The sequence below is a fragment of the Coregonus lavaretus genome (genome assembly GCF_964263955.1).
Source record: "Coregonus lavaretus genome assembly, chromosome: 28".
Classification (NCBI taxonomy): domain Eukaryota; kingdom Metazoa; phylum Chordata; class Actinopteri; order Salmoniformes; family Salmonidae; genus Coregonus; species Coregonus lavaretus.
In genome coordinates, this window is record NC_140015.1 from 24,789,169 (window position 1) to 24,814,718 (window position 25,550).

Below are 25,550 nucleotides of genomic sequence, written 5' to 3' on the forward strand. Positions count from 1 at the left end.
ATGCTGGCAACAATTTAATAACGTTTTTTTGCCGACGTTTACTGACACATTCAACGGTTGTTGCGCTTTCGTATAAATTCCTCAATTATTCTATACTCTTGCACACTTGGACGAGAGTGCTCTGAAATCGCAGTAGATAGCCAGAGTGAATTTACCAACACACCCCTATAGACAACCCAGGGGCTAGTAGGGGAAAGTCAGACACTCAACCAAGGCATTACAAAAGAAAACTAAAACAAAGCTTTCACTTTTTTTTTAAAAATATTTTAATGCACCATTAATAAAAGGGTCCAACGCATTAATACAAGAGAAATATTGCAAATAATATTAAAATAAATCAAATTAAAAGGAAAAACTAAAAATTACTGAACGGAAGGTATGTACAGTTTTCCTCATGGGAAGTAGGAAAAGAACAACATATTTACAGATTGGAACCAGTGTGTTTCTACGAGAAACAAACACCTCTACAATATGTACATTTGTCTGAACTTTTTTTTCCATATTTTATTTAAAAGTTAGAGGGTTGGTTTGTACTGAAAAGCGCCCGTTGCAACAAGAAATATAGATTACTTTTCTGCTGTGGATGGAACAGAACATGGAGGGGCCTTGTGACATTTAAAACATCGAAATCAAAGATTGAAACTTCGAACAGCGACTGCTTGAGTTGAGCGAGCATGGATAACAATGAAAAATGACCCCCCCCCCCCCCCCCCCGGTTCTGATTCGCCTACCAAACACAGATTTATCTGAAGGTTCATCTACATATTAGGCCAAGACACACAGATACTCCACAGAGATGGTCTGGGGTGTCACTCCACGCTAACCCATAATTTCCTATGAGAGAGGGGAATTGATTATAGTGAACATCAACATGCCTAAATATATATTTCTTATTATTCATGTTAAAAATAGTCATAGGCCAATGCATTTAATAAATGCACAAATAAAGGGCTCGTCTAAACTCGATATGGTAAATCTAGTTTCTAGTTAAGTCTATCTGATCTACACAGATAAGTTTACCCATTAAAACCATTCAGAACACACTCAATGACAAAGTCCAACATACACAGATCTCAACGCTTGTATAGGGGTCAATGTGGCAGAGTTATGTTTGTAAACAGATTTGTCTGTAATGGTTTGCCAAATGGAGATTTCATAGAAACAGTTTTCCTGACAGTGTGCCTTGACCATGTCATACATGGTTGTTCAAAAGCACAAAACTACAAATTGACAGTGAGAGCACATTCACACAACAGGATTAAAAACATACTCGCTCGTGTAAGAATACATTCTCTTAAACACACAGATAAGAGACACACACGGGTCAGGTCCCTTCTCTGCATCCTAATGTGAGAAGGGACAACATCACGAAGGGGCAAGGGGAACTTAAAAGGAACAAACAAAGCATTCCTAATTGCACTAAACCTGCAGACAAACTCAGCAGCCATCTTAGGCTTTAAAGACAAACTGACTTGACGCCACACAATATTTGATCTACAAATGATTTGTCCTTTTGTAGCATGGTGAAAAGCAAATATTTGTAAAAGTCTATGGTCTCTCATCCAAACACAAACTGGTGAGAGGGGAGAGTCACGCACCCAGGAGGAGGAGGGGGTGTACTAGAGGATAAAAGGGCTGGTGGGAGCGCTGAGAGGACGGTGGTGGGAACACTGAAGTTCACTTCACTGTAAGACACTTACAGCTCACGCAACTAAATCAGAACAAGAATAGTAATAATAAGAATATGCAATACTATAAAATGACAAAGCTCAAACAATCTTCATTTTTGGAAATCTTGCATAACTGAAGTCCCAATGGATCAGAGTGTGTAACTAAAACTGCGCCGCGACGAGTGCCTTTAAAACCCTGAATATGTTTGTAAATCCTGTGCGTCTGTGTGTGTGGGCAGAGAGGGTTGAGGTTAGTGGGAGCTTCCGGACCACTGCCTATCTGTGCGGGGGCGAACACAAGACACACAAAACCAGTGTTGATAGGTTAGGGAAAAAACCTACGCTTGACCGAACGGGAACAAGTGGCCCTAAGTTACTAAATCCTGCTACAGCGTAGACTAATGCTGCATTTCAGGGGTTTTTGGTACACGAGAGGGGGCATGAATATTAATCACACCCCTGGGAGGGAGGGAGGGAGGGTCTCACAACCCCTAAGATAATAAACCATAACCCCAGGTAAATTAAAGTGTGTGAACAGTGCAAATGTTGCGTGTGTCTCTCTGTTTCCTGGATATGGTACAGACAACTGTTTGACAGTCTGGAGGAGCAGGTTGGCTGTTGGTGGTGGGTGTGTTGGAACCATGGCTTTGTTCTTGGTTATAGTCGGGGGTTTGTGGAGGGGGGACAGGAGGGACTGAAACGGGGTACTGCCACCCCTCAGTGTGAGTGTGGTCATTACTGTGGTCTCTAGTTGAGCGTCCCACGGCAGTTCTCTGTTCCACACAGACAGGGAATCTTATTTTCCTCTAGAGGGAACTTGTAGTCGTAGGTAATCTCTTCATTCATGCCAATGGCCTGCTTGGAGTAGATCACAATCTTCTTCTGGGATTCTATGGTGATCACCTTTGCGTAGCAGTTAGGCTGGGGAAGGAAGAGGAACAAGACCAGTTATGGGAAATTCAGAGAAAACCAAACTACTTAGAGGATCTTACCAGTCAATGTTACTCTGAGCATTGTGTGTATCAGTCACTAAATATGTATGATGGAAACGTATGTATTTCTATTTAGTCGTCATGTTGCGTCACTCCATTGTTATAACCTGTATAGTTTTGCTTGTGTAGGTGTGGGCTGACTCACAGTGCAGCAGTGGTTGATGAAGCGTGCCAGGTTGCCTAACTTGGTGGCATCGATGATGGTGTCGTGGTCCACTCTGAACAGGTAGCTGCTCCCGATGCCCTGCTGGGCATAACGCTTCTCTCTGTTGTCAGCCACCATCTGGCAAAGAAATGGGCACAAACACAAACAATGATGCCAGCTGAACACCCAGGAAAGACCAACACTGATGTTTGTCATGTGTCTATTGCTAATGCTATGATACCACACTATGGATGAATGAAGTACAGACTACAATATGGCCCTACACACTACATACATACACTACTCAAGCAGTACAATGACCAGTACCTGTCTGATGTTCTGGCCCACATACTCAATGACCATCTCGTCAGCAGCAATGGGTTCCATGGTGAACAGGCCCCATTCATGGATCCTACTGCGGCCAAATCTAAGCTTCTTCTTACGGAACTGAGGAAGGAAGGAAGTAAGAATTAGTGCCATAGTGGTGCAATAATCCTTTAGTTACTCTCTAGACCAGGGTTCTGGATCAAAGTCTCATTATCAACACACTGGCATGGGTTTAAAAGGTCAAGGTCTTCATTACACAGTAGAGACGTAAGTTCTCAACATGAAACCCATGGGAAATGACATGGTGGTTGTAGACCAGCGACAACACAGCAGTTACATAATGTCAGTGGTACACATAGTTCCAGGCTGCTGTGTACCTTGAGCTGGTTGAGTTTGAGCAGGTCAGAGTCCATGACTGCAGGGATGCCTATGGCACTGAGGAGGCGGCGCTGCTCCGACCGTCTCTCTGACAGCAGCCTGTTTGAGCCCTGAGGGGGAGGGCAGAAGGACGGTTACATGGGGTCAGTGACACACACACGGTGACACACACTATCATATGGCCTTGAGCTAAATACTACTGAGCCAGAGGCACTTTGACCTACAGTGAGGGAAAAAAGTATTTGATCCCCTGCTGATTTTATACGTTTGCCCACTGACAAAGACATGATCAGTCTATAATTTTAATGGTAGGTTTATTTGAACAGTGAGACAGAATAACAACAAAAAAATCCAGAAAAACGCATGTCAAAAAATGTTATATATTGATTTGCATTTTAATGAGGGAAATAAGTATTTGACCCCTCTGCAAAACATGACTTAGTACTTGGTGGCAAAACCCTTGTTGGCAATCACAGAGGTCAGACGTTTCTTGTAGTTGGCCACCAGATTTGCACACATCTCAGGAGGAATTTTGTTCCACTCCTCTTTGCAGATCTTCTCCAAGTCATTAAGGTTTCGAGGCTGACGTTTGGCAACTCGAACCTTCAGCTCCCTCCACAGATTTTCTATGGGATTAAGGTCTGGAGACTGGCTAGGCAACTCCAGGACCTTAATGTGCTTCTTCTTGAGCAACTCCTTTGTTGCCTTGGCCGTGTGTTTTGGGTCATTGTCATGCTGGAATACCCATCCACAACCCATTTTCAATACCCTGGCTGAGGGAAGGAGGTTCTCACCCAAGATTTGACGGTATATGGCCCCATCCATCGTCCCTTTGATGCAGTGAAGTTGTCCTGTCCCCTTAGCAGAAAAACACCCCCAAAGCATAATGTTTCCACCTCCATGTTTGACGGTGGGGATGGTGTTCTTGGGGTCATAGGCAGCATTCCTCCTCCTCCAAACACGGCGAGTTGAGTTGATGCCAAAGAGCTCGATTTTGGTCTCATCTGACCACCACACTTTCACCCAGTTCTCCTCTGAATCATTCAGATGTTCATTGGCAAACTTCAGGCGGCCCTGTATATGTGCTTTCTTGAGCAGGGGGACCTTGCGGGCGCTGCAGGATTTCAGTCCTTCACGGCGTAGTGTGTTACCAATTGTTTTCTTGGTGACTATGGTCCCAGCTGCCTTGAGATCATTGACAAGATCCTCCCGTGTAGTTCTGGGCTGATTCCTCACCGTTCTCATGATCATTGCAACTCCACGAGGTGAGATCTTGCATGGAGCCCCAGGACGAGGGAGATTGACAGTTCTTTTGCGTTTCTTCCATTTGCGAATAATCGCACCAACTGTTGTCACCTTCCCACCAAGCTGCTTGGCGATGGTCTTGTAGCCCATTCCAGCCTTGTGTAGGTCTACAATCTTGTCCCTGACATCCTTGGAGAGCTCTTTGTCTTGGCCATGGTGGAGAGTTTGGAATCTGATTGATTGATTGCTGCTGTGGACAGGTGTCTTTTATACAGGTATTCAAACTGAGATTAGGAGCACTCCCTTTAAGAGTGTGCTCCTAATCTCAGCTCGTTACCTGTATAAAAGACACCTGGGAGCCAGAAATCTTTGATTGAGAGGGGGTCAAATACTTATTTCCCTCATTAAAAATCTAATCAATTTATAACATTTTTGACATGCGTTTTTCTGGATTTTGTTGTTGTTATTCTGTCTCTCACTGTTCAAATAAACCTACCATTAATATTATAGACTGATCATTTCTTTGTCAGTGGGCAAACATAAAAAATCACCAGGGGATCAAATACTTTTTTCCCCTCACTGTAAATGCCCAATAAAATAGTTCATCTGGGGTTGAGCGAGTTCATTTTCATTGCCACGAGCAGATGCACCAAAGCTGTTGAATACATCTGCATGACAAACTCTGCGGGACTTCCTATAGCATTGTGAAGCATATGCTAAAATAAGAAATACAATACTTGTTTTTATCAAAAGAATGAATCACCAACTTCCCTGTATTCAATGACCAAAGGTTATTAATCTTATTGGAACAAAGGATCTGTGTTCAGAGGTTATGAAAGGCAACAACATGATACCACTGTATGAAAAGCCAGAGACCATATATAGTCTAAAAAGGAAAGAGATGGTAAAGTGAGGTGTGCGTACCGAGGCATCGTAGTCGGCAGCCTCCAGTAGGGCCTGCTCAGGCAGTTCCAGATCCAGGTAGACATCCTTCTCCTTCCTGCTGATGGCGTAGTAGCCCTCGCTCCTGGCACAGCCCGTCGCGTGCTCCCGCAGCTGCCCGTCTGCACTCTTCTTCTTACGCCGCGGGTTGGGGATGTTGGTAAGTGCAGGCCACACGTTAAGGCTAACACCAGTTACTGCTGAACACACCAGTCCATCTAAATACACATTCATCATTACACACCATTTAATCTACTTCCACCACAGGAGGTTGGTGGCACCTTAATTGTGGAGGATGGGCTCGTGGTAATGGCTGGAGCGGAATAGGTGGAATGGTATCTAATATATCAAACACATGGTTTCCATGTGTTTGATGCCATTCCATTTGCGCCGTTCCACATACAGGAAGATTACTTTATAACACAGCTCAACTGTTCATAAGAGGCCTCAACACATGGAAGATCCTAATACACAAACAGGGCTTCTAACCCTCGTTCCAAACCCCCTGCCCTGCCAGTCATCCCAGCAGTGCCAGTAGTAAAGGATATCAGTGTGGTGGACCCAGTGTGTGTCGTTGAGCCAGTCAGTGCTGTGGTCGTCCTGCAGCAGCTTCTCGTAGGTGGTCTTCAGCAGAGTCATGTCCTCCACGTCTAGACCAGAGTTCCAGATGTCGTACAGGATGGTCATCTGCTCAAACTCGCTGCGCTGGTCAAATGTGACGGCCTCCGGGGCTGGGATGGGCTTGGGCCAACGCTGCGACGACGTCAGACCGGCCTCCTGGAGGAAGAGGCGCTCGCTCTTCCTCACATCGTCCCACTCTTCCTCTTCCTCGTCCTCCGTGTTAGACAGCTCACCCGGCTCCAGCTGCTCCACGTCCACATCCTCCTCCAGGTCCACCTCCTGACAGGAACCAGGGAGAGAGGGGAGAGGGGGACAGGAAGGGGAGAGAGTGGGAGAGGGACAGGAACAAGGATAGAGTGGGAGAGGGGGAGATGTCAACACAGGAACTAAGATTATCTTGTAACAGGCACATAGGATGGGACTTTCTGGATTAGTAATTTACTAGTAACATTTTTGTTTTTTACATGACAATTTGACCATTTAACTGTCAAGCTGTGAAACTTTGTACAATTGAGGAAAGACGAAGTTGCTTTGCATGTCATTTTAAGATGACAAAGTTACAGTAAATGTCAGCTGTGGTTGAGCAATAACCTATTTTTACGTGGTTGACGCGCCATACTCAACACTTATTAGTTGTGACACTTGACACATACACAAACCCACAAAACATTTCACACACCTCTAGTTTCCTCTTCTTCTGTTTCTTGGTCTGATGTTCCTTCTGTTTTTTCGTTTGCTGCAACTCCAGGTTTTCCTTGTCTTTCCTCCTCCTCTTCTTGTTCTTCCCTTTGCCCATCTCCTCCAATTCGCGCCCCCTCGCTACCATTCCCTTCCTCTTGGCTGATGGGGTGAGAGGTGCCAGCACAGTGGCCTTGGCCGTGTTGCCAGCCTCACACAGCAGCCCCATGCCAGACAGATACTCAGCCTGGTGTCTGTCCCTAGAGGGCAGGGGTTCCCCTATGACCTCCTCAGGTGCCTCCAGCACCCCAGAGATGGCTTGATGGTTTAGGTCTGCAGGGAGGAGCACCCCTGGCTCCTGTTTGGAGACATTCCTCTTTTGGGCGGGGATGAGGTGGAAGGGGGCTTTGGAATAGTTGTGCTCCTGCAGGGCAGACAGGCCCTGTGGGTCCATAACCAGGGGGAGGGCTTTTGGAGAGAGGAGCATCTCCTCCTCCATCTTCTGCTCCTCTGCCTCGTCTGATGTCTCCGTCTCCTCCGAGTCTCCAGCGTCTGGGTCCAGCTTCAGGGCCACATCAGCCAGGACAGACAGGTCAGCCGTGGGGGCCGAGCCCAGCTGTATCAGGCTGGATGCTCCCAGCTGCTCCCTGAGTCTCAGCCTCTGCAGTCTCTCCTCCTCCTCATCCTCCTCTCTGAGGGTGTGGTAGGAGGGGGGAGGGGTGGGGGTCGACAGGCTGACAGTCCTGGGGCGTCCCCTGCCCCGGCCCTTTGTGACGGGGGGCGGGGCCTCCTCGAAGGCCATCTTGACCATGGAGGCGTGGTCCAGGGGGAGGTTCTGCACAGTGCGACACACCCACACTGGAGCAGGGGTGGGGGATTTGGGAGAGGCCCCCCGTTTGTTGGGGGACTTGGTGGGGGTGATTGGGGGGGACACCAGAGGGACAGGGCTCTTTTTGAAGTCTTCAGGGCATACAGGCGAGGGAACAGTGAGAACAGGGGAGGGAGAGAGGGTGTGGCCTTCGCCTGGTTTGGAGGCAAAGGGGAGGAGTGAGAGAGTCTTGGAGGGGGTGGTTCCAGGTGTGGAGACGATGAGGATGGAGTCTGGAAGGTGAGACTTGATGGGGGAGAAGAGAGGAGAGGCAGTGGAGGGAGGTGGGGACAAGGGGATCGTTGGCAGGTGGGGTTTGTAGTCGCTCTCCCCGGTAGAGAACGAGACGGTCTTCCGTCGCTTCTTGAGAGGAGGAACAATGACAATGGGGGAGGAGGGGCGGGGGGCTGGAGGACGAGCGTTTGAGCTGGGTGTTGATGAATCCTTCTTGCTGGCAGCAATTTCTGAGAGATGGGCACATATTTAAATTATAAACCAGGTGAAAAACAATGTTGGCATTTGCCATGGAAATGAACATCCATAACAGAGAAACTAAATGTGTGACTAACCTGCTTTGATCTCCGTGCTGAGCGGTGCCTTTGGAACAGCAGCTGCAGACTTTTCTCTAGAGATCACAACAAGTGGAATGGTCAGTATCAACCCACAGACACATCTGAGCAACAAAGTTGCAATAAAGATACTTCTATAGGAAATATATATCAAGCATTTTGGATACTTATATACAGGTATATGCAAGTATAATCAGAAACAAGAACGCTGTTCAAAACGTACCGGTCATCCTCCTTCTCTGTGTCCAGAACTGTGCTGTCCATCGTAGACTCATCCATGGTGTCCAGTCCACTCCCGGCCTGCTCTCCTTCCTCCTCATCCTCGTCTTCAGAGGAGGATGATGTTGAGGAGGAAGAACTCTCTGTGGATGAGGAGAGGCTCTCATCATCGCTGTCAGCACTCAAGGCCTCATCTGAAGCCAAAGAAATGAGAGATGAAGTGAGAGATGATAAGATGGCATGATGGAAAAGGTAGAGAAGACAGCCTGTGGGGGGCAGCACATTGGCCTCAATTAGGACAACATGAAGAAAGCTAGATTTACCTTCAGACTCCTTGTCACTTTCCTCATCCTCCTACAGAGAGGAACAAAAGAACACAGTTCGTGATAATAAACAACAGTGTCTCAGGTTCAACCCAAGTCAATGTAGCCAAAATACAGCAGAGTATGGAGAGGCACACAGTGAAATGCTGCCATCTAGCCAGCACTATGGGGAAATACAACAACACCACCAGTATGTATGGCTTGCGGAAATCAACTGATTAGAAGAATCATGCATTATTGTTTCTGTAGCCATATATTCCATTTTTGAGGTCAACTTTATTATGTGGAGAAACATTATTTTCATGCTAAATTATCCCTTGCACATGCAGACACACACCTTATCTGAAGAAGAACCATCAGAAGTCTCCTCTCCTTCACTGTCCAGGTCCCAAGGTTTCCGACTTCTGGTCTTCTTCTTCCTCCGCCTGCTGTCCCTCTCAGCCCTGTGGCCCTCCCCATCTGCCATTCCTACCTCTAGACCCTTCTCATGGTACGAGTCTGGGGGGAGGAGGAGGAGAGAGATGGTGAGCCAACATAGGAAACACAAAGATGGTGGGTGACATCTCCCCAAAGGGATTCCCAAAGGAGGGGGTCATGGATCAGAAGCTCACCTTCGTCATCATCCTCTGGCGGTGTCTTGGGTCTCTTCATCTCTCCTACCTCTGCTAGCTCCTGAGGTTCTTTCCTCTTCACCTGGACACAATACACTCACAGTTAATATCATGGTAAATTATGGTGGAAAAAATCCCTAAGTGAATGGAGTAATGTCTATTCATGAACATTTATTAGTGTAATTTCTATACATGTACAGTACTAATCCATCTCTATTTCCTATGCACAGTACAAAAATGAATGTACATGAGTAACTGACAATTCCCGAGTTCAACTGCTGCCTCTGTGTACTTGTTTACCTTGAATGAGGGTAGTCGTAGCGCCCCTCTCAGTGAGAAACCTTCCATTCCTCCACTCTTGGCCCAGTCCACCAGAGACATGAGGGGCTCCCGGGGCTTGCTGCTGACCTTGTTCTCCTCCTTCTTGTCCTCGTCCCTCACTACAGCCACACCCCGAACCATGGTCTGGAATGGCTGGGGAGGGAGGACAGATGTGGATTTACAAAAGCCAACGGGCATCATGGCAAATCAAATCATGGATAAAAAAAAAACAATAACAGGAAAACCATGTATGACTTGAAAAACTTGAATGAAAAATGGAAATCAGAAACCCATTTAAATTGACCAGATGGGTATACTACGATGCAAGCTAGATTTACTCAGCGTTTTCTAAAGCTAGCCAGCTTCAGTTAGCTTCACATTCTAGCTCAGACTTCATCCGTACTACGACAGTGGATATTGCCTGCCGTTAACTCTAACAGGCTTGTAACTGCGCGTGCATGTCGCACGTGGCTAATCGAACGCCAAACTCTTCGAGATAATGCTGAAACATGAATCCATGGGCGAGTAAGTGCCACATTTTCATTTGTCCCAAAATCAAATTGAAAGAAAAGTTATCTTGCAAATTCAGCAGGCTATGGTGTTAATGCTGTCTTTGGTGTGCTTATCATTGCACAAGCACCTTTTTACCCACTCTTATAGATACACAAGTTTTACTGTGCGTCAACTTTCAAATGCATTCTGTCATTACTAAATGGGCGGCAGGTAGCTTAGTGGTTAAGAGCGTTGTGCCAGTAACCGAAAGGTCGCTGGTTCTAATCCCCGAGCCGACTAGGTGAAAAATCTGTCGATGTGCCCTTGATCAAGGCACTTAACCCTAATTGCTCCTGTAAGTCGCTCTGGATAAGAGCGTCTGCTAAATGACTAAAATGTAAATGTATTTTAACATTTATGTTTAACATACAAAAAAACATTTGATTAATAAAATGAAGGGGGTGATGATGCAATCTTTACGAGAGGGAGGGAATGTGATTTATTTGGTCACGGTAGACACTTCATTCAGGATAAATGGAGTTAGCCTGCAGGTTAGTTCTGAAGGATTCGTTGCCATAGAAATTTACCTGGCTAAAGGGTGAGCCACTTTCATGGTTCCAGTTATCCCGAGTTGACCAAAGTTACCTCACTAACTCCTCAAACCAGGTACGTAGTTTAGGGCTCTGTCTGTGCTCATGTGCTTTCTGAACATGTTCCACTCTCTTACCTTTGCTTTGGTCTCCTTGCGCTCCCACCACTCGTCGAAGGTTCCGAAGGCGATGTTCTCCACCATCTTGCGGTTGAGGTCCCTCTGCATGATGCTCTTCATCTCCTGGATGAGGGTGGCCAGCACCAGCTGCACTGTGGCCTCGTGGGGGTTCTCTGTTAGCAGGGGCATTTGGGGGTCCCCCTCCGCCCCGTACTGGGCCTCTCCCTCCACAGGAGGCATAGTCCCATAGGGCGGCGGGGTGTGGTACGTGTAGTGTTCGGGTAAGACATGCGGGGGCCAGCCGGTGTGTGGAGGGGGGATGGCGTGGTGGGGCATCTGAGAGGGGCCAGGGTAGGCGTAGGGCATGTGGGGGGGCATGTAGTGGTGGTCCTGGTCGTAGCCACCCCCCTCTTGGTCCATGTAAGGGTGGTGGGGGTGTGGGGGAGGGGGCATGGAGTGGTAGTAGTCTGAAGGGGGGGCGTCACCGGGGGCAGCGGTGCCATTAGAGGAGGACATCCTCAGCTGGTGCAGCCGACTCAGCATCTGGGTCTGCATCTGAAAGGACATGGGGGCTCCGCCACTGTACTGGTTCATCAGCTCCATACTGCTGGCATAGTCATACATGTGTGGGGGCATGGGCGGAGGGTACTCAGGGTGCAGCTCCATGTGGGCCAGCGGTGGGGGGATGCAGGGGGGTGGAGGGGGCTGCAGGGAAAAGCCCGGGGGAGGGAGGTGAGTGGGGTAAGAGGGGATGGGTGGAGCAGGCATGGACGTGCCAAAGTGCTGTGTGGGGTCAGAGGGGGAGGCAGAGGGGTCTGTCTGGGAGGGCAGGGGGGCCTTGGATGAAGACGGGGAAGAGATGGAGGAAGGAGTGGCGTGGTGGGTGGTCACTGCTGTAATGGTGTGTTCCTCATCCTCGTCTGAGATCTCCATGTCCTCCCCAGAGGAATGAGGGGATGACTGCAGGAAGGAAAGAGAGAATTCACGATTTTCCCACACTTTTTCATCAACTGACAATCCCTGCTAACAAAACACCAACGTTTCAATACAATCTGATTCCTACAATATTTCCATTAACAGAGTAAGATGGTCTTACCTGACTCTGTCCGTTGTAGGGGGGTGTGTGTGCCCCTTGTCTGGTCCTTGGATCAATAGACTCAGGTTGGGATGTCTCCTCCTGCAGAGGTCCTGTTCCATGGAGACTAGTATGGTCATCTGTAGTGGGGATGCGGGGAGAGAAGGTGGCGGAGGAGGAGGAGGGGGTAGCTGGTGCAACTACAGTGGGACTCTTCCTCCCCTCTCCCCCTGTTCTCTGCTTCCTCCCTCTGCGGCCGTCTCTATCTCTCTCTCCTTTCCTCCTCTGCTGGCCTCCACCATCTCCTCCTTGTCTCCTCCGCCTGTCTTTCTCCCCATCCTGCTCCCTCTGCTTATTGCTCCTGCCCTCCCCTGCTGCTGCTCCTCCCTCCCCTGCTGCTCCTCCCTCCCCTGCTGCTGCCTTCTCTCTCTGCCTTTCTTCCTTCCTGTCCTCCTCCTCATCTTCATCGGAGGCCAGGAAGGAGAACTTTGCTTTCTGCTCCTTCAAGAGCATCTCAATACGAGAGTCTAAGCTGCTGCTGTGGTAGACAAATGGCAGGCTCTCATTGGTGGAATCTGGCTCCGGGGAGGAGGAGTCTCGCTGGGGGGGTGGGGAGAGGGAGGTGGAGGAGGGGAGATGGTGAGGGATGGAGGTGGAGGAGGGTGAAGTGGAGGAGGAAGCGATTGAGGAGTGGGGTGGAGAGGAGGGAGGGGTGGAGGGATGCTGAGGAGGGGGAGGTGGGGTGGTGGGCCGGCGTTTGGGCTTGGTCCACGTCTCCTCTCTGACTGGGCTCTCCTGGCCAAAGTCAAGGGCGCTGAGCGTCTCGGCTACAGCCGCCGCTATCACAGAGGCAGGGGGGAGGGGAGGAGGTGGAGGGGGCGGCAGAGGGGTGTGGTGGGATCGGGGGTCCTTGTTGTCAGACCCAGACCCCCTCTCCCCAGAACCAGCACCACTAGACTGGGCACGGTACACTGAGGAGGGCTCCAGGCGGGAGGAGACGTGGGGAGGGGGTTGGTCTTTGGAGGAGGAGGAGTAAGAGGGGTAGGCGGACGGAGGCGGGGACAGGCTGTTGGAGGAGGAGCGGTGGGAGTTGGCGTTGAATCTGGGGTCGGAGCTGTTTGAGTAGTCGCTGTCTCTGTCCCTCTCCCTGCTGTCTCGGTCGTGGCTGCTCCGTCGTCGGCTGCTGCTACTACTGCTGCTGTGATTGTGTGAATGGTGGTTACGGTGTCTGCCGTGTTCTCTGGAGCCCAGGCTGTCCCGTCTGTAGCCCCTCTCCCTCTCAGAGTGATGTGAGTGGTGGGAATACTTGGCCTCCTGGTAAGATGACCTTCTAGAGCCGATTCCACCGGCACCGTACCGCGCTCCTGAGTCCCTGTCCCGCTCTCTGTCCCTGTCTGCCAGAGGGGGCTGCTCGTACTGGGGTGCAGGAGGTGGGGGAGGCATCGCAGGGTGGTGTGCCATGTGCTGTCCAGCCCCTCCAGCGTTAGGGTATGTGGGGTAGAGCGGGGGCTCGTTAGGACGGAACGGGCCGGTGGGGGGGTACGTGGGGCGACACCTTTGGTAGGGGTCTTGCGGAGGTGCATGGGGGTCCTCCGGGTAGCGGGGAGCTTTGTATGCCCCGACTGAGGAGGAGACAGCAGAGGAGGAGGAGGAGGGAAGCGTGTCCTGGGAAGGGTAGCCACTGGTCAATGGGCCAGCACTGTATCCAACTTGTCTAAGAAACAAAAGGAGAAAGATGGTGTATATATAACACAAGTTACCACATTGATTATTACTATCTTAATAAATATTTTTTTAAATATTTTTTGGAATGACAAACAAACCTTTGGATAAATGATCAACTCTGAGCTATTATGAAGGGTGTTTGTACCCCAATACTGACCTGGCAACAGCGTAGCCCGAGTCCTGTGAGACAGAGCGAGGGGTGTAGGGCGTTCCTCCTCCCTGCGAGGAAGCGGAGGAGCCTGGGGTGTAGGGCCCGCCCATGGAGGAGGGGGTCGTGTCTAGACGCTGCTCACTGAAGCCCGTGTCCACAGAGCAGGGGGTGGTGCTCCCAGGAGTGAGAGCCGGCACCCCTGCAGCCAAGCCCACAGCCAGGCCAGCTATCTCAGAGGACAGTCTCCGCCTGATATCTGACGACTGCACAGAGAGAGAGGAACAGGAAGATGGAAGAATTAGATAGAGAAAGTCAAAGACATCACACAGTATAAAATTATGAAAGAGTCTCAAGAATAATGGACCATAAAGGTAAATCCTCCATGAAAATGTCAGTAGGATGGTTGTGATGAGCCCTTGGTGAGTGTACCGTGTCTGGTTGTGTGGGAGCTGGGGGCTGGAACCGCTCTGTCAGGGCCTTGCCTCCTGTGGGTACAGTCTGGGGTGTGTAGGATCCACTCACTATCAGGTCATAATACTTCTGCCTCTGCTGGCCTGCAGATACACACAAACATACCCATAAGACAAGGATGTTGCTAATATCTTTGCAAAATACTAATGTGACAATGATCATGTCTCCATAAAACATCTCTATGTTTCAATAATAATTGCAATAGAAGTTATTTGTATACAAAATAGATTTTTTATATAAAATCAAATCCCACAGACATAAAGCCATGTCATACCTTTGATGTCCAGCTGAGCGTGAATGATGTTGCCCATGACGGTGGTGTTGTGCAGGTGTTTGACCGTGTCCTTGGCCCCCCTGGTGCTGGTGAAGAGCACGCGGGCCAGGCCCAGGTGCTTACGGGTCTTGGGGTGAAACAATATCTCCATCTCCTCCACCTCTCCAAACTTGGCGCACATCTCGGCCAGGAAGGGTTCCTTGATGTTGTCATTGAGGCGAGCGAAGGTCACCTCCTTGAGGGGAATGGGGCCCACGTAGAACTCATCTAGCTTTGGGAACAAGAGAAGGAAATTAGAGATGGCATGCTACAGAGCAGCGTTTAGAGAGTGAGGCTGGTGTGAGTGTATGATGAGTCAGCAAGTTAGTTAGGGTTCTAACCTTGAACTTAGGCACTGGCAGGGCCATCTCTGTGTGCCTGGACCAGATCCTACGAGGTCGAGGGTCCCGCAAATCTCCCACTGGGGGGAACCCCGAGTCCTGGAGAAATGACAAGTTAAAGTTACAATACAGGACATGTACAACAACCCTACTCCGACATAACAAAAGTAATGTAAAAACAATACCAACCGGCACACTGAAATGTACCCCATCATATCGATATATTTTGTTGTTAACCCTCCGGATGGCTGGGTCTTGGACGAGCTTATAGCTCTTCCATTGCAAACTGAGAGCTCGTTGTGTATCCGGCTCACTGTCTGGATCCATGCTATAACTGGAAGAGTGAAGTGGGAGATGTAACTGAATTAAGTGTTGTCAGTAACGTTACCATCATTTTTTCCGGTCATAACAGGCACAAGTATACATGATGCTAGCTACATAGTCGTATTTGATTAAAAAACATAACCATGTTTTAGCAAACCTTTGATAAAACAGATCACATCAACGTAGCGTCAAACGTCAATTCTTGTCATGCTAACCTACCTCTGGCATACTGTAAACTCGCTCCAGCCTGGTGCTGCTGTCAAAACAATGACAACGTCACACGCTAGATAGTTGTTTTTAGATAGCATTCCACTATTTTCAATCCGCTAGTTATGATTTAGATAACTACGGTAACTTATTGTAACGTTAGATAGGTAGATACTTCGGATCACCTTGACTAACTAGCTATATCTAAACTAGGTTAGCATGTGTAACTAGCGTTAGCTGCTACCGTACTCAGTTCAATTTAACAAGTTAGCTAGCTATTCAAACCCCAACTCGCCGGGCGGCTAGCTAGTTAAGTTTCGTAAATATGATAGTGGTTATTCAAAACATTCTTTCTGTACAACGATCGACTTAAGTTAGCTTGCTAAACGTCCTTCACTCGCCTAACCGAACCCGCCTCTTTCAAACCGATTGCCCGCTTCATCCGAAACTACCAACCCGCCGCTCAAGTGAAGCTAGTAGGCCTAGGACGAACGAGGAAAAACACTGAGTACCAAACTGAAAAGGTAACTCCGTTTTTGCCCGTGGGCACAATAGCTCAGTTATAACGACGTCGATACATTCCCGGTGCTATGTAGTTTCCATACAAAGCGTAATATTTCACGAAATCTTTGTTTATGCCCTAAAACAAAATAATGTTAAACGAGCGGCCATCGCGTAACAAACCTGAAAGCCTCGCCTGCACTCCATCAGTCTTTGCGAATACATCTCGTCATGCGAAGTCAGCACTTTCTTCACAATCCATCCAGATCCACGAAAATCAATGACAAGGGAACAGTCAACTCAGTCAAAATACAATCGTCACCAACTAAAAATATATTAACTATTTTTTTTTCCTGTTACATACAGGTAGCTATATGATTTTAAAATCTATTCGAATGTGCCTTCTCTTGTTAATGACTACTTGTGGCGAATCTGCTGATCAATTTATCAGCCGTGGGCTTAGAGATACCCATTCCACATAATATAATTTACAGGATGACACAGAAAATGTCATAATTTAATGTTCCTCATGCCTCCATTTTTGAACTTCTTTACTTAGTTATCTCATGCATACGGAGTACCAAAGAGGTTTCAAAATAACTACTGCGCAAGGAAACGATTAAGTGACAACACTGCCATCATGTGGCCAAACATGGCACCGCGGTGAAACCAGAAACTTACACATGATTACACACGTCACACTTGTTATGTACATAGCCGCGCGAAGTAGGGTTGCTGCAGAACCCCCTGAAAAAAACATATTACTCCTGTGTGAGCGGACAAAAAAATACTCCTCAGCAAAACACAACTAGCTAGTGTGTGACGTGACCATTGTTTTGACAGCAGCACCAGGCGGGGGCAAATTTACAGTATGCCAGAGGTAGGCTAGCAGGACGTTTGAAGCTACATTGATGTGCTCTGTTTTATCAAAGGTTTGCTAAAACATGGTTGTTTTCTTAATCAAATATGAGTATGTAGCTAGCATCATGTATACTTGTGCCTGCTATGACGATATATATATATTTTTAACATTACTGACAAAACACTTAATTAAGTTGCATCTCCCACTTCACTCTTACAGTTATAGCATGGATCCAGACAGTGAGCCTGATACACAACGAGCATTCAGTTTGCAATGGAAGAGTTATAAGCTCATCCAAGACCCAGCCATCCGGAGGGTTAACAACAAAATATACATGATACAGTGCATTCAGAAAGTATTCAGAACCCTTTACTTTTTCCACATTTTGTTACGTTACAGACTTATTCTAAAATTGATTAAATTGTTTCCCCCCTTCAATCTACACACAATACCCCATAATGACAAAGCAAAAACAGGTTTAGAAATTTTTGTTAATGTATTCCAAATAAAAACTGAAATATCAAATTTACATAAGTATTCAGACCCTTTACTCAGTACTTTGTTGAAGCACCTTTGGTAGCGATTACAGTCTGGAGTCTTCTAGGGTATGACGCTACAAGCTTGGCACACCTGTATTTGGGGAGTTTCTCCCATTCTTCTCTGCAGATCCTCTCAAGCTCTGTCAGGTTGGATTGGGAGCTTCGCTGCACAGCTATTTTCAGGTCTCTCCAGAGATGTTCGATTGGGTTCAAGTCCAGGCTCTGTCTGGGCCTCTCAAGGACATTCAGAGACTTGTCCCGAAGCCACTCCTGCGTTGTCTTGGCTGTGTGCTTAGGATCGTTGTCCTGTTGGAAGGTGAACCTTCGCCCCGGCCTGAGGTCCTGAGCACTCAGGAGCAGGTTTTCATCAAGGAGCTCTGTACTTTGCTTCGTTCATCTTTCCCTCGATCCTGACTAGTTGCCCAGTCCATGCCGCTGAAAAACATCCCCACAGCACTGTAGGGATGGTGCCAGATTTCCTCCAAATGTGACGCTTGGCATTCAGGCCAAAGAGTTCAATCTTGGTTTCATCAGACCAGAGAATCTTGTTTCTCATGGTCTGAGAGTCCTTTAGGTGCCTTTTGGAAAACTCCAAGTGGGCTGTCATGTGCCTTTTACTGAGGAGTGGCTTCCGTCTGGCCACTATCATAAAGGCCTGATTGGTGGAGTGCTGCAGAGATGGTTGTCCTTCTAGAACGTTCCCCCATCTCCACAGAGGAACTCTGGAGCTCTGTCAGAGTGACCATCGGGTTCTCGGGACCTCCCTGACCAAGACCCTTCTCCCCCGATTGCTCAGTTTGGCCGGGTGGCTTGCTCTAGGAAGAGTCTTGGTGGTTCCAAACTTTTTCCATTTAAGAATGATGGAGGCCACTGTGTTCTTGGGGACCTTCAATGCTGCAGAGGTTTTTTGGTACCCTTGCCCAGACATGTTTGGTACCCAATGCCGCAGCCCGTCTGGTGTTCAACCTTCCCAAGTTCTCTCACGTCACCCCCCTCCTCCGCACACTCCACTGGCTTCCAGTTGAAGCTCGCATCCGTTACAAGACCATGGTGCTTGCCTATGGAGCAGTGAGGGGAACGGCACCTCTGTACCTTCGGGCTCTGATCAGTCCCTACACCCAAACGAGGGCATTGCGTTCATCCACCTCTGGCCTGCTGGCTCCCCTTCCTCTGCGGAAGCATAGTTCCCGCTCAGCCCAGTCAAAACTGTTCGCTGCTCTGGCACCCCAATGGTGGAACAAGCTCCCTCACGACGCCAGGACAGCGGAGTCACTCACCACCTTCCGGAGACATTTGAAACCCCACCTCTTTAAGGAATACCTGGGATAGGATAAAGTAATCCTTCTACCCCCCCCCCCCCCCCCAAAATTGTAAAGTGGTTATCCCACTGGCAATAGGGTGAATGCACCAATTTGTGAGTCGCTCTGGATAAGAGCGTCTGCTAAATGACGTAAATGTGCCCTTGAGCAAGGCACTTAACCCTAATTGCTCCTGTAAGTCGCTCTGGATAAGAGCGTCTGCTAAATGACTAAAATGTAATGTAAATGTAATGTGCCTCGATACAATCCTGTCTCGGAGTTCTACGGACAATTCCTTGACTTCATGGCTTGGTTTTTGCTCTGACATGTCAACTGTGGGACCTTATATAGACAGGTGTGTGCCTTTCCAAATAATGTCTAATCAATTGCATTTACCACAGGTGGACTCCAATCAAGTTGTAGGAACATCTCAAGGATGATCAATGGAAACAGGATGCACCTGAGCTAAATTTCGAGTCTCATAGCAAAGGGTCTGAATACTTCTAAGGTATGTGATGGACATCTTTATGTTTGTGCTTTTCTAATTACCAATTTCTGGGTTCTATTCATGTGCTTTTCTAATAACCAATATCTGTGTTCATGCAAGTGACTGATTGAACGAATCCTCACTATCAGTATCTGCAATTTGGCAGTACGCCCAGAACCTTGTTTTGAGAAAGGGATATCTCAGTTTCAAGGTCTCAGCTTAGAGAGAAGAAGCCTCGTGAAGTATTGGTCTGTCACATGCATGACCCAGTATTGGTCGGTCACATGAAGGAAGCAAATGTTAATAATTAATTAATTATGAATGATGAATAAGTTAAATCATGCAAATATAACTTGTCTGTATATAAGAGAACTAACGGGACTGCCCCGGGTGGATCTCCTGATCAACATGTGTACTTGGTGCATTGAGTTGGTTCGAACCTCTCCAGCATGCTGGTAATAAACAATGATTCATTTTAGATTGACTTTGAGTGTCCCTGTGTAGGATTTCCACAACATGTATTTCTGTTTTTATTTTAATTACATTTGCAAACATTTCTTAAAACCTGTTTTCGCTTTGTCATTATTGGGTATTGTGTGTAGATTGATTGATTTCAGTGTGCCGGTTGGTATTGTTTTTACATTACTTTTGTTATGTCGGAGTAGGATTGTTGTACATGTCCTGTATTGTAACTTTTACTTGTCATTTCTCCAGGACTCGGGGTTCCCCCCAGTGGGAGATTTGCGGGACCCTCGACCTCGTAGGATCATGCCCAGGCACACAGAGATGGCCCTGCCAGTGCCTAAGTTCAAGGTTAGAACCCTAACTAACTTGCTGACTCATCACACACTCACACCAGCCTCACTCTCTAAAAGCCGCTCTGTAGCATGCCATCTCTAATTTCTGTCTCTTGTTCCCAAAGCTAGATGAGTTCTACGTGGGCCCCATTCCCCTCAAGGAAGTGACCTTCGCTCACCTCAATGACAACATCAAGGAACCCTTCCTGGCCAAGATGTAGTACAGTACATTATCAGTTGGCATCAGATGCTGCCATTCAGCTCTCTGCATTGGTAACATACTGTCCAATGCTGACCATCCTTATCTGGGTGTGATAAATAACTACTTTTCTGCTAAAAATAAACAAGAGCGGGCAGGAAGACATGGAAAATAGTGTTTGTATTACTGCACAGATGTTTTTTTTCAGTGACAAGCGTCCTTAATTAAATTGTCCTCAACATGACTTCCTAGGTGGGCATTTGTTAAACTACAGTACTAGGTCATAAAAATTACCCAATACTTACTCCCCAATAACAATCAACATGCTGGCAGAAACTGTGTTTTCCAAAAAAGGCTACTGTAGAATATAGGAGACAAGGGACTTGACATTTTGAACCCACCAGGACAGTTTAGTTTGAACCCAGCAGCCTAGACAATCTCTCTCTGTCGTAACTCAATCTCCTCCAGCAGCTCCCATAGACTGCAGACTCAATCTTTGGGTGAAATTTAGAGCTAGTCTTACCGTCCCATTGGTCCATTTATAACCACAAGACACAACTCTTCTAAAGAAGACAGAAATTAGAGATTGTTCAATAGCTTCCAGTGCATTTTATTATGTTTGCTTAGAAATTCACCAGAGACAGACATAGCTTGTAAGGACTGTCACTTAGATATAAATTAAAATGGGATACTTTGCATCTCGTCTTGCAGCATCCAGTGTTAACTTAATAACTCATGAAACAAGCCTCACATTCCTTCATGCCTTTTAAAATATGAGCATTTTATTTACCACCGAGAGGTGCACCCCCAAATCCCTGTCGATTGGATTAAAAAGCTCATTGAGCCGACTTGCTTTGAAAAGAGCAATGAAGACCTAGGCAGAAGAAAAAGTCAAAACAGAAAAAAAACTGGCACGGGTCTTCGTGGCGACAGACTTGATATGCAAAACTCCTCTGTCCCTCTCGCTTGTCACTAGCAGCTCACTCACAGCCAAGGAAAACCCCACTGATTGAACAAAGTGTTTCCATGAGAACAGAAACAGCTAAGCTTGACACCCATGGAGATGGGAATCTGTGTGAGCCTGTGAGCCAGAACTGGGCGTTGAAGTGAGAGAGATGGATGGAAGCAGTGGAAACCGTCTGAGCTGTGTGATTGAATCCCTGTAGCTGTCTATCCTCACATGGCTTTGACTTTGATCTGCTTCATCTTCATCTGCTTCTTCTCAATCTTCTTCTGATCACGACGTTGAGCAGCCTCCTGTAAAAGGGGGAAAGACCATAGAGGCAGTTAGAGCAAGAGGTACAAAGAAGGCCAAGATGAACAGTGTGCTGTGTTCCTGTGTGTAGTGTTCCATTGGGTGTTATTCTGCTGGGGTGCTGTGGTGGAACTGACCTCCAGGCGGCGCTGTCTCTCAGGATCCTCCTCGCTCATGATCCTCTCCTTCTCAGCCCTTTTCTTCTCCTCCCGCCGGGTCTGAGCAGCCTCCTGGCGCTGATTGTGGGTCTGCTTCAGGAAGTTCTCCTCCACACGGGCACGGTTCTTATCTGCCTTCTGTTTTCCCTGGAGGACAGACACAGGGAGAGATAGAGGGTGAGAAAGGAGATGCAGTGATGGATGAAAGGAAGACTGTAGATAAAAGTAAATAAAACATCTGCCAATAGGCCAGATTGAGGGTGTAGTAGGAGTAGTCTAATTATCCTGCCATTCTCACCTCTCTGTTGAGGCGGAGCTTCTTGACCTTGTCGATGCTGTAGATGACCATGTTCATCAGGGGTAGCAGAGTGTCCATGTCTTTAGGAGACGTGTTGCCCATGCCAGGCACTACATGCACAAACACAATAAAATATTTGTTAACATTTCATTCAGTCACTATGTATGAAATATGGCGAATCGGCTGCATGCCAGTGTTGGAAAGCATTTCAAGCGGAGACAATTGGCTCACCATTAAATGTAAACAGCAGCGTCTTCTTGGTCTCAGGCAGCTTTAAGGGCTGTCCATCTCTGAAACACAACAGGGTTGAGAAGGCAGCTTCAGGTAACAGAAACGGCTGTAGATCATTTCATAACAGAGGCTTTAATACAAGACCAGGGATAGGAGTGGAGTAAAGACATTTGTGTGATATAGTTAAGATGTTGTGGAAAAACTGTCTTGCTTGCAGGCGCACTTACTCTTGCACAACTTTTGGACCAGAAAATTGGTCAGAGAAATGGATGGACTCTATCTTGTCAGCATGGTTGGTGATATAATGAACCATCTGAAAGACAAAGACAGTGGAAGGGTGAAGGAAAGAAAAACAAGGGGTCTATCAAATTGTAGCACACCGTACTCAATGTGTCATATTCTCCCACTACAAACAGTGAGAGAACACTCTGCAATAGCCTAGTGACAAAGTCCCCACTGTATTGAGTAGGCCACAATAGAAGTCCCCTCCCCTGCTCACTTTGCTGTCCATCACACCGTCCGTGACCTCACCCATCTCTGTCAGGATGGCCAGGAGCTCAGGAAGGCCGTACTTGGCCCCTGACTTGGGCTTGTCACTGCAGAACTCACTCTGGGGACAGACAGATACACAAACAAAGACGGGTCAATACATACACCCACACAGCCTGAGGCTCATAGATGGTTAATAGTGTCTGGATGGCTGAATGAATGAGAGTATAGTGATGTTGGCCCGCCCCTCACCAAGTCCTGCATCTCCTTCTGCATCCGGGCCATGGCCTTTTTGGTGCCCACAGCAAACACAAACGTATCCATGTCCTCATCATTCAGAGTAACTTTGATTTGCTACAAAGAAAAAGAGACAGAAATATATAACAAGTCAGACAACAGAAAAGGTCTACCTTTAGGAAAGTATTTGTAAGCGCTTAGGTTATTGACAATGTGACTGGTGATGTACATGTATGCAGGCATCATATGTACCCACCACTTGATCACAGACTGGCCTCATCATCCTGGCCAGTACATTCAGCAGGTCCTGCCTCTTCACAAACTGGAACAGACCAGAGAAAACATTGAAACAGCAGCTAGTTCTCACACAAACACTTTCTCTCTCTTACTCACACACACTGTAAATACCTTAAGCTGGATGAGCATGCCCTCACAGCACACTCGACCTGAGCACCACAGGTTGTAGATGTGCTCATTCTCCTGGTTCAGCTTCCCGGTGCTCACTGCATCCTTACTGGTGCCATCGTCACCCACCAGGGCAAAGTTGCTCTCCAGCAGCTCTCTGTGGGAGTTGAACCAGGCTGTGGCCAGACGGCTGTTCTTGTTCTTGCCGATGATGTAGTTCATGATATAGGCCAGCAGGCCCGTCACCATTAGAATTTCCATGTAGTAGCTCTCCCAGCTGTTCTGAAGGTGGGCCGGCACCTGGAAGGGGGAGACGGACAGACTTCATCACCATGACAACCACAACATTAAAGATGTTTCATCTTGGCACTCACATTTAAGAGGGATGTGCTTCTTGATTGTCAGAGTACAGTTTAAGAAATAGGTCTGGAATCAATGGCTTCTTAATGGTCACTGGTCTGGTGTTAACAGTGAACTTACTGTGTGGATGATCAGGGGGTCTTTGAGGGACTGGCTGGGCTTCTCCATGCCATCAAACTCGTCTGGATCGTACTTGCTGTACATGTCTTGATCCTACAGCAATACAAAATGAAATATGGATTAGTTCTGGCACAAACCAAAAATACAGCGCATGGGATAGTGTGCCAACCAAGTTGTCCCTGGTCATATGCAAGCTACCAGGCCACTGCAGCCCCTAACCTGTGTATCGGAGTCCTCAAAGCCGTCCTCCTGTCCGTCTTCCTCCAGCTCCACTGTGGCCTCGTCCTCATCTTCCTCAGCAGGCTGAGCAGGGGGGGCCGCACGGGTTGGAGGGGCCGTCTCTGGCTCGGCCGCAGTGTCCTCACTCACATCCTCAAACTCAGCAAAGTCATTGTCGTCTGCAAAGTCTGCCAGGTCTTCCCCATCGTCAAAGTCATCGTTGTAGCGTCCCCTGGAGACAGGCAGTGCCAGGAGAAGCAGCAGCGCGGGCAGCAGGAGGTACACACTCCTCATGGTTGAAGCTGCGCCAGCACAGGCCGGTAGAGGAGAGGAGGAGGAGACGAGCAGGAGGAAGATAAGGAGGGAAAGGTAAATCCAGGTCAAACCAGGTAGGTTTGAAGGTGACAGAAGGTCAAACCAGCACTAGACAGAATGCCTCAGTCAGTCTCACACAGCTGGTTGTCACACGTTTCCAACAAACATCTGCATTACAGTGAGTTGATTTAGCTACATGCCCAGGATAGTAACTTGTTTGTTTACAACACATAACTACCACTTCATGTCTCAGCAAAACCTGTCTCTTACTTCCCCTCCCACTGAAAAGGTCAACATCCAAGAGAGTGGTAGCTAGCTCTGGATACTGTCAAATGGCCTAAATCAAAAATGTGTCAGTCTAAACGCCATAGATTCTGCCCATCAATCTGACTGGACTGTGGTTTTTGGTAATGACCCAGTGACCCTAATCATTCACAAATCATTCATATTCTAAAAATTGATGGCTCACGTTACTTTCTTTATAGACATCATCATTCTCGACACCGTAGTCCGATTATGTTAGTTAACTACCAGTTTAACAAACCACGGCTACAAATATTTTGCTTAGCATTCAGCTGAGCTAGCTAGCTGTCTTCTGCTAGCCAAATCCACTCTCTGACTCTGGTTAGCTAGCTAGCTTGGAGTGGCTATCTGAAATCATAGAACATTTCAAATGGCTAAGATTACAATGAGCTAGCAAATATGCACCCACAATTGACGATTTCTGGTTAACAAACTAACTAACGTTAACAGTCTAACTAGCTAACTAGATCACTGACTGATTAGCCAACGTGACCCATCCCCCCATCTCTTCCCATTCTAACCGAGCAAGTTCCTGCCACGCTACATCTAATAAGTAGTTGACAACATAACAATAGCCTGATTTATCAAGTTGAATCAAACTAAAACAAAACTTCACATGTAACGTTAAGAGTATGAATACCTATGGAGTGTTAAAATATGTTCCTCTGGAAAACGCTAAGGGCCGTCGTTAGCTTTACTGTTCCCCACAGTCCCGTTGACAGTACTTCTTCTTCAGTGGGGTTTATCGGCGGTTGGCATC

At 47.5% G+C, this 25,550-nt stretch overlaps 2 protein-coding genes and 1 long non-coding RNA gene across 3 annotated transcripts; 1 reads left to right on the forward strand and 2 right to left on the reverse strand.

The window, feature by feature from the left end:
- Positions 1-17: 17 nt before the first annotated feature.
- LOC311103941 (histone-lysine N-methyltransferase SETD1A-like) lies at positions 18-15,641 on the reverse strand. Its single transcript, XM_084145575.1, has 20 exons — positions 15,376-15,641; positions 15,187-15,285; positions 14,807-15,077; positions 14,491-14,615; positions 14,068-14,324; positions 12,207-13,899; positions 11,129-12,070; positions 9,889-10,062; positions 9,589-9,670; positions 9,315-9,475; positions 8,978-9,008; positions 8,659-8,848; positions 8,436-8,491; positions 7,000-8,330; positions 6,248-6,599; positions 5,682-5,863; positions 3,512-3,622; positions 3,135-3,254; positions 2,808-2,945; positions 18-2,591 (listed from the first exon to the last, which is right to left on the reverse strand). Exons 1-20 carry the CDS (start codon positions 15,511-15,513, stop codon positions 2,418-2,420), a joined length of 6,627 nt encoding a protein of 2,208 aa, XP_084001701.1. The 5' UTR covers positions 15,514-15,641; the 3' UTR covers positions 18-2,417.
- Positions 15,642-16,909: 1,268 nt separating this feature from the next.
- LOC311104517 lies at positions 16,910-20,565 on the forward strand. Its single transcript, XR_014610167.1, has 4 exons — positions 16,910-17,098; positions 19,319-19,425; positions 20,119-20,217; positions 20,327-20,565. It is a non-coding gene; the product is annotated as an uncharacterized lncRNA (long non-coding RNA).
- A 429-nt stretch (positions 20,566-20,994) lies between these two features.
- Positions 20,995-25,550, reverse strand: LOC311104516 (PAT complex subunit CCDC47-like). Its single transcript, XM_084146377.1, has 12 exons — positions 25,431-25,550; positions 24,173-24,474; positions 23,954-24,046; positions 23,477-23,773; positions 23,325-23,390; positions 23,084-23,185; positions 22,842-22,952; positions 22,570-22,655; positions 22,343-22,401; positions 22,112-22,221; positions 21,793-21,960; positions 20,995-21,657 (listed from the first exon to the last, which is right to left on the reverse strand). Exons 2-12 carry the CDS (start codon positions 24,464-24,466, stop codon positions 21,577-21,579), a joined length of 1,467 nt encoding a protein of 488 aa, XP_084002503.1. The 5' UTR covers positions 24,467-24,474; positions 25,431-25,550; the 3' UTR covers positions 20,995-21,576.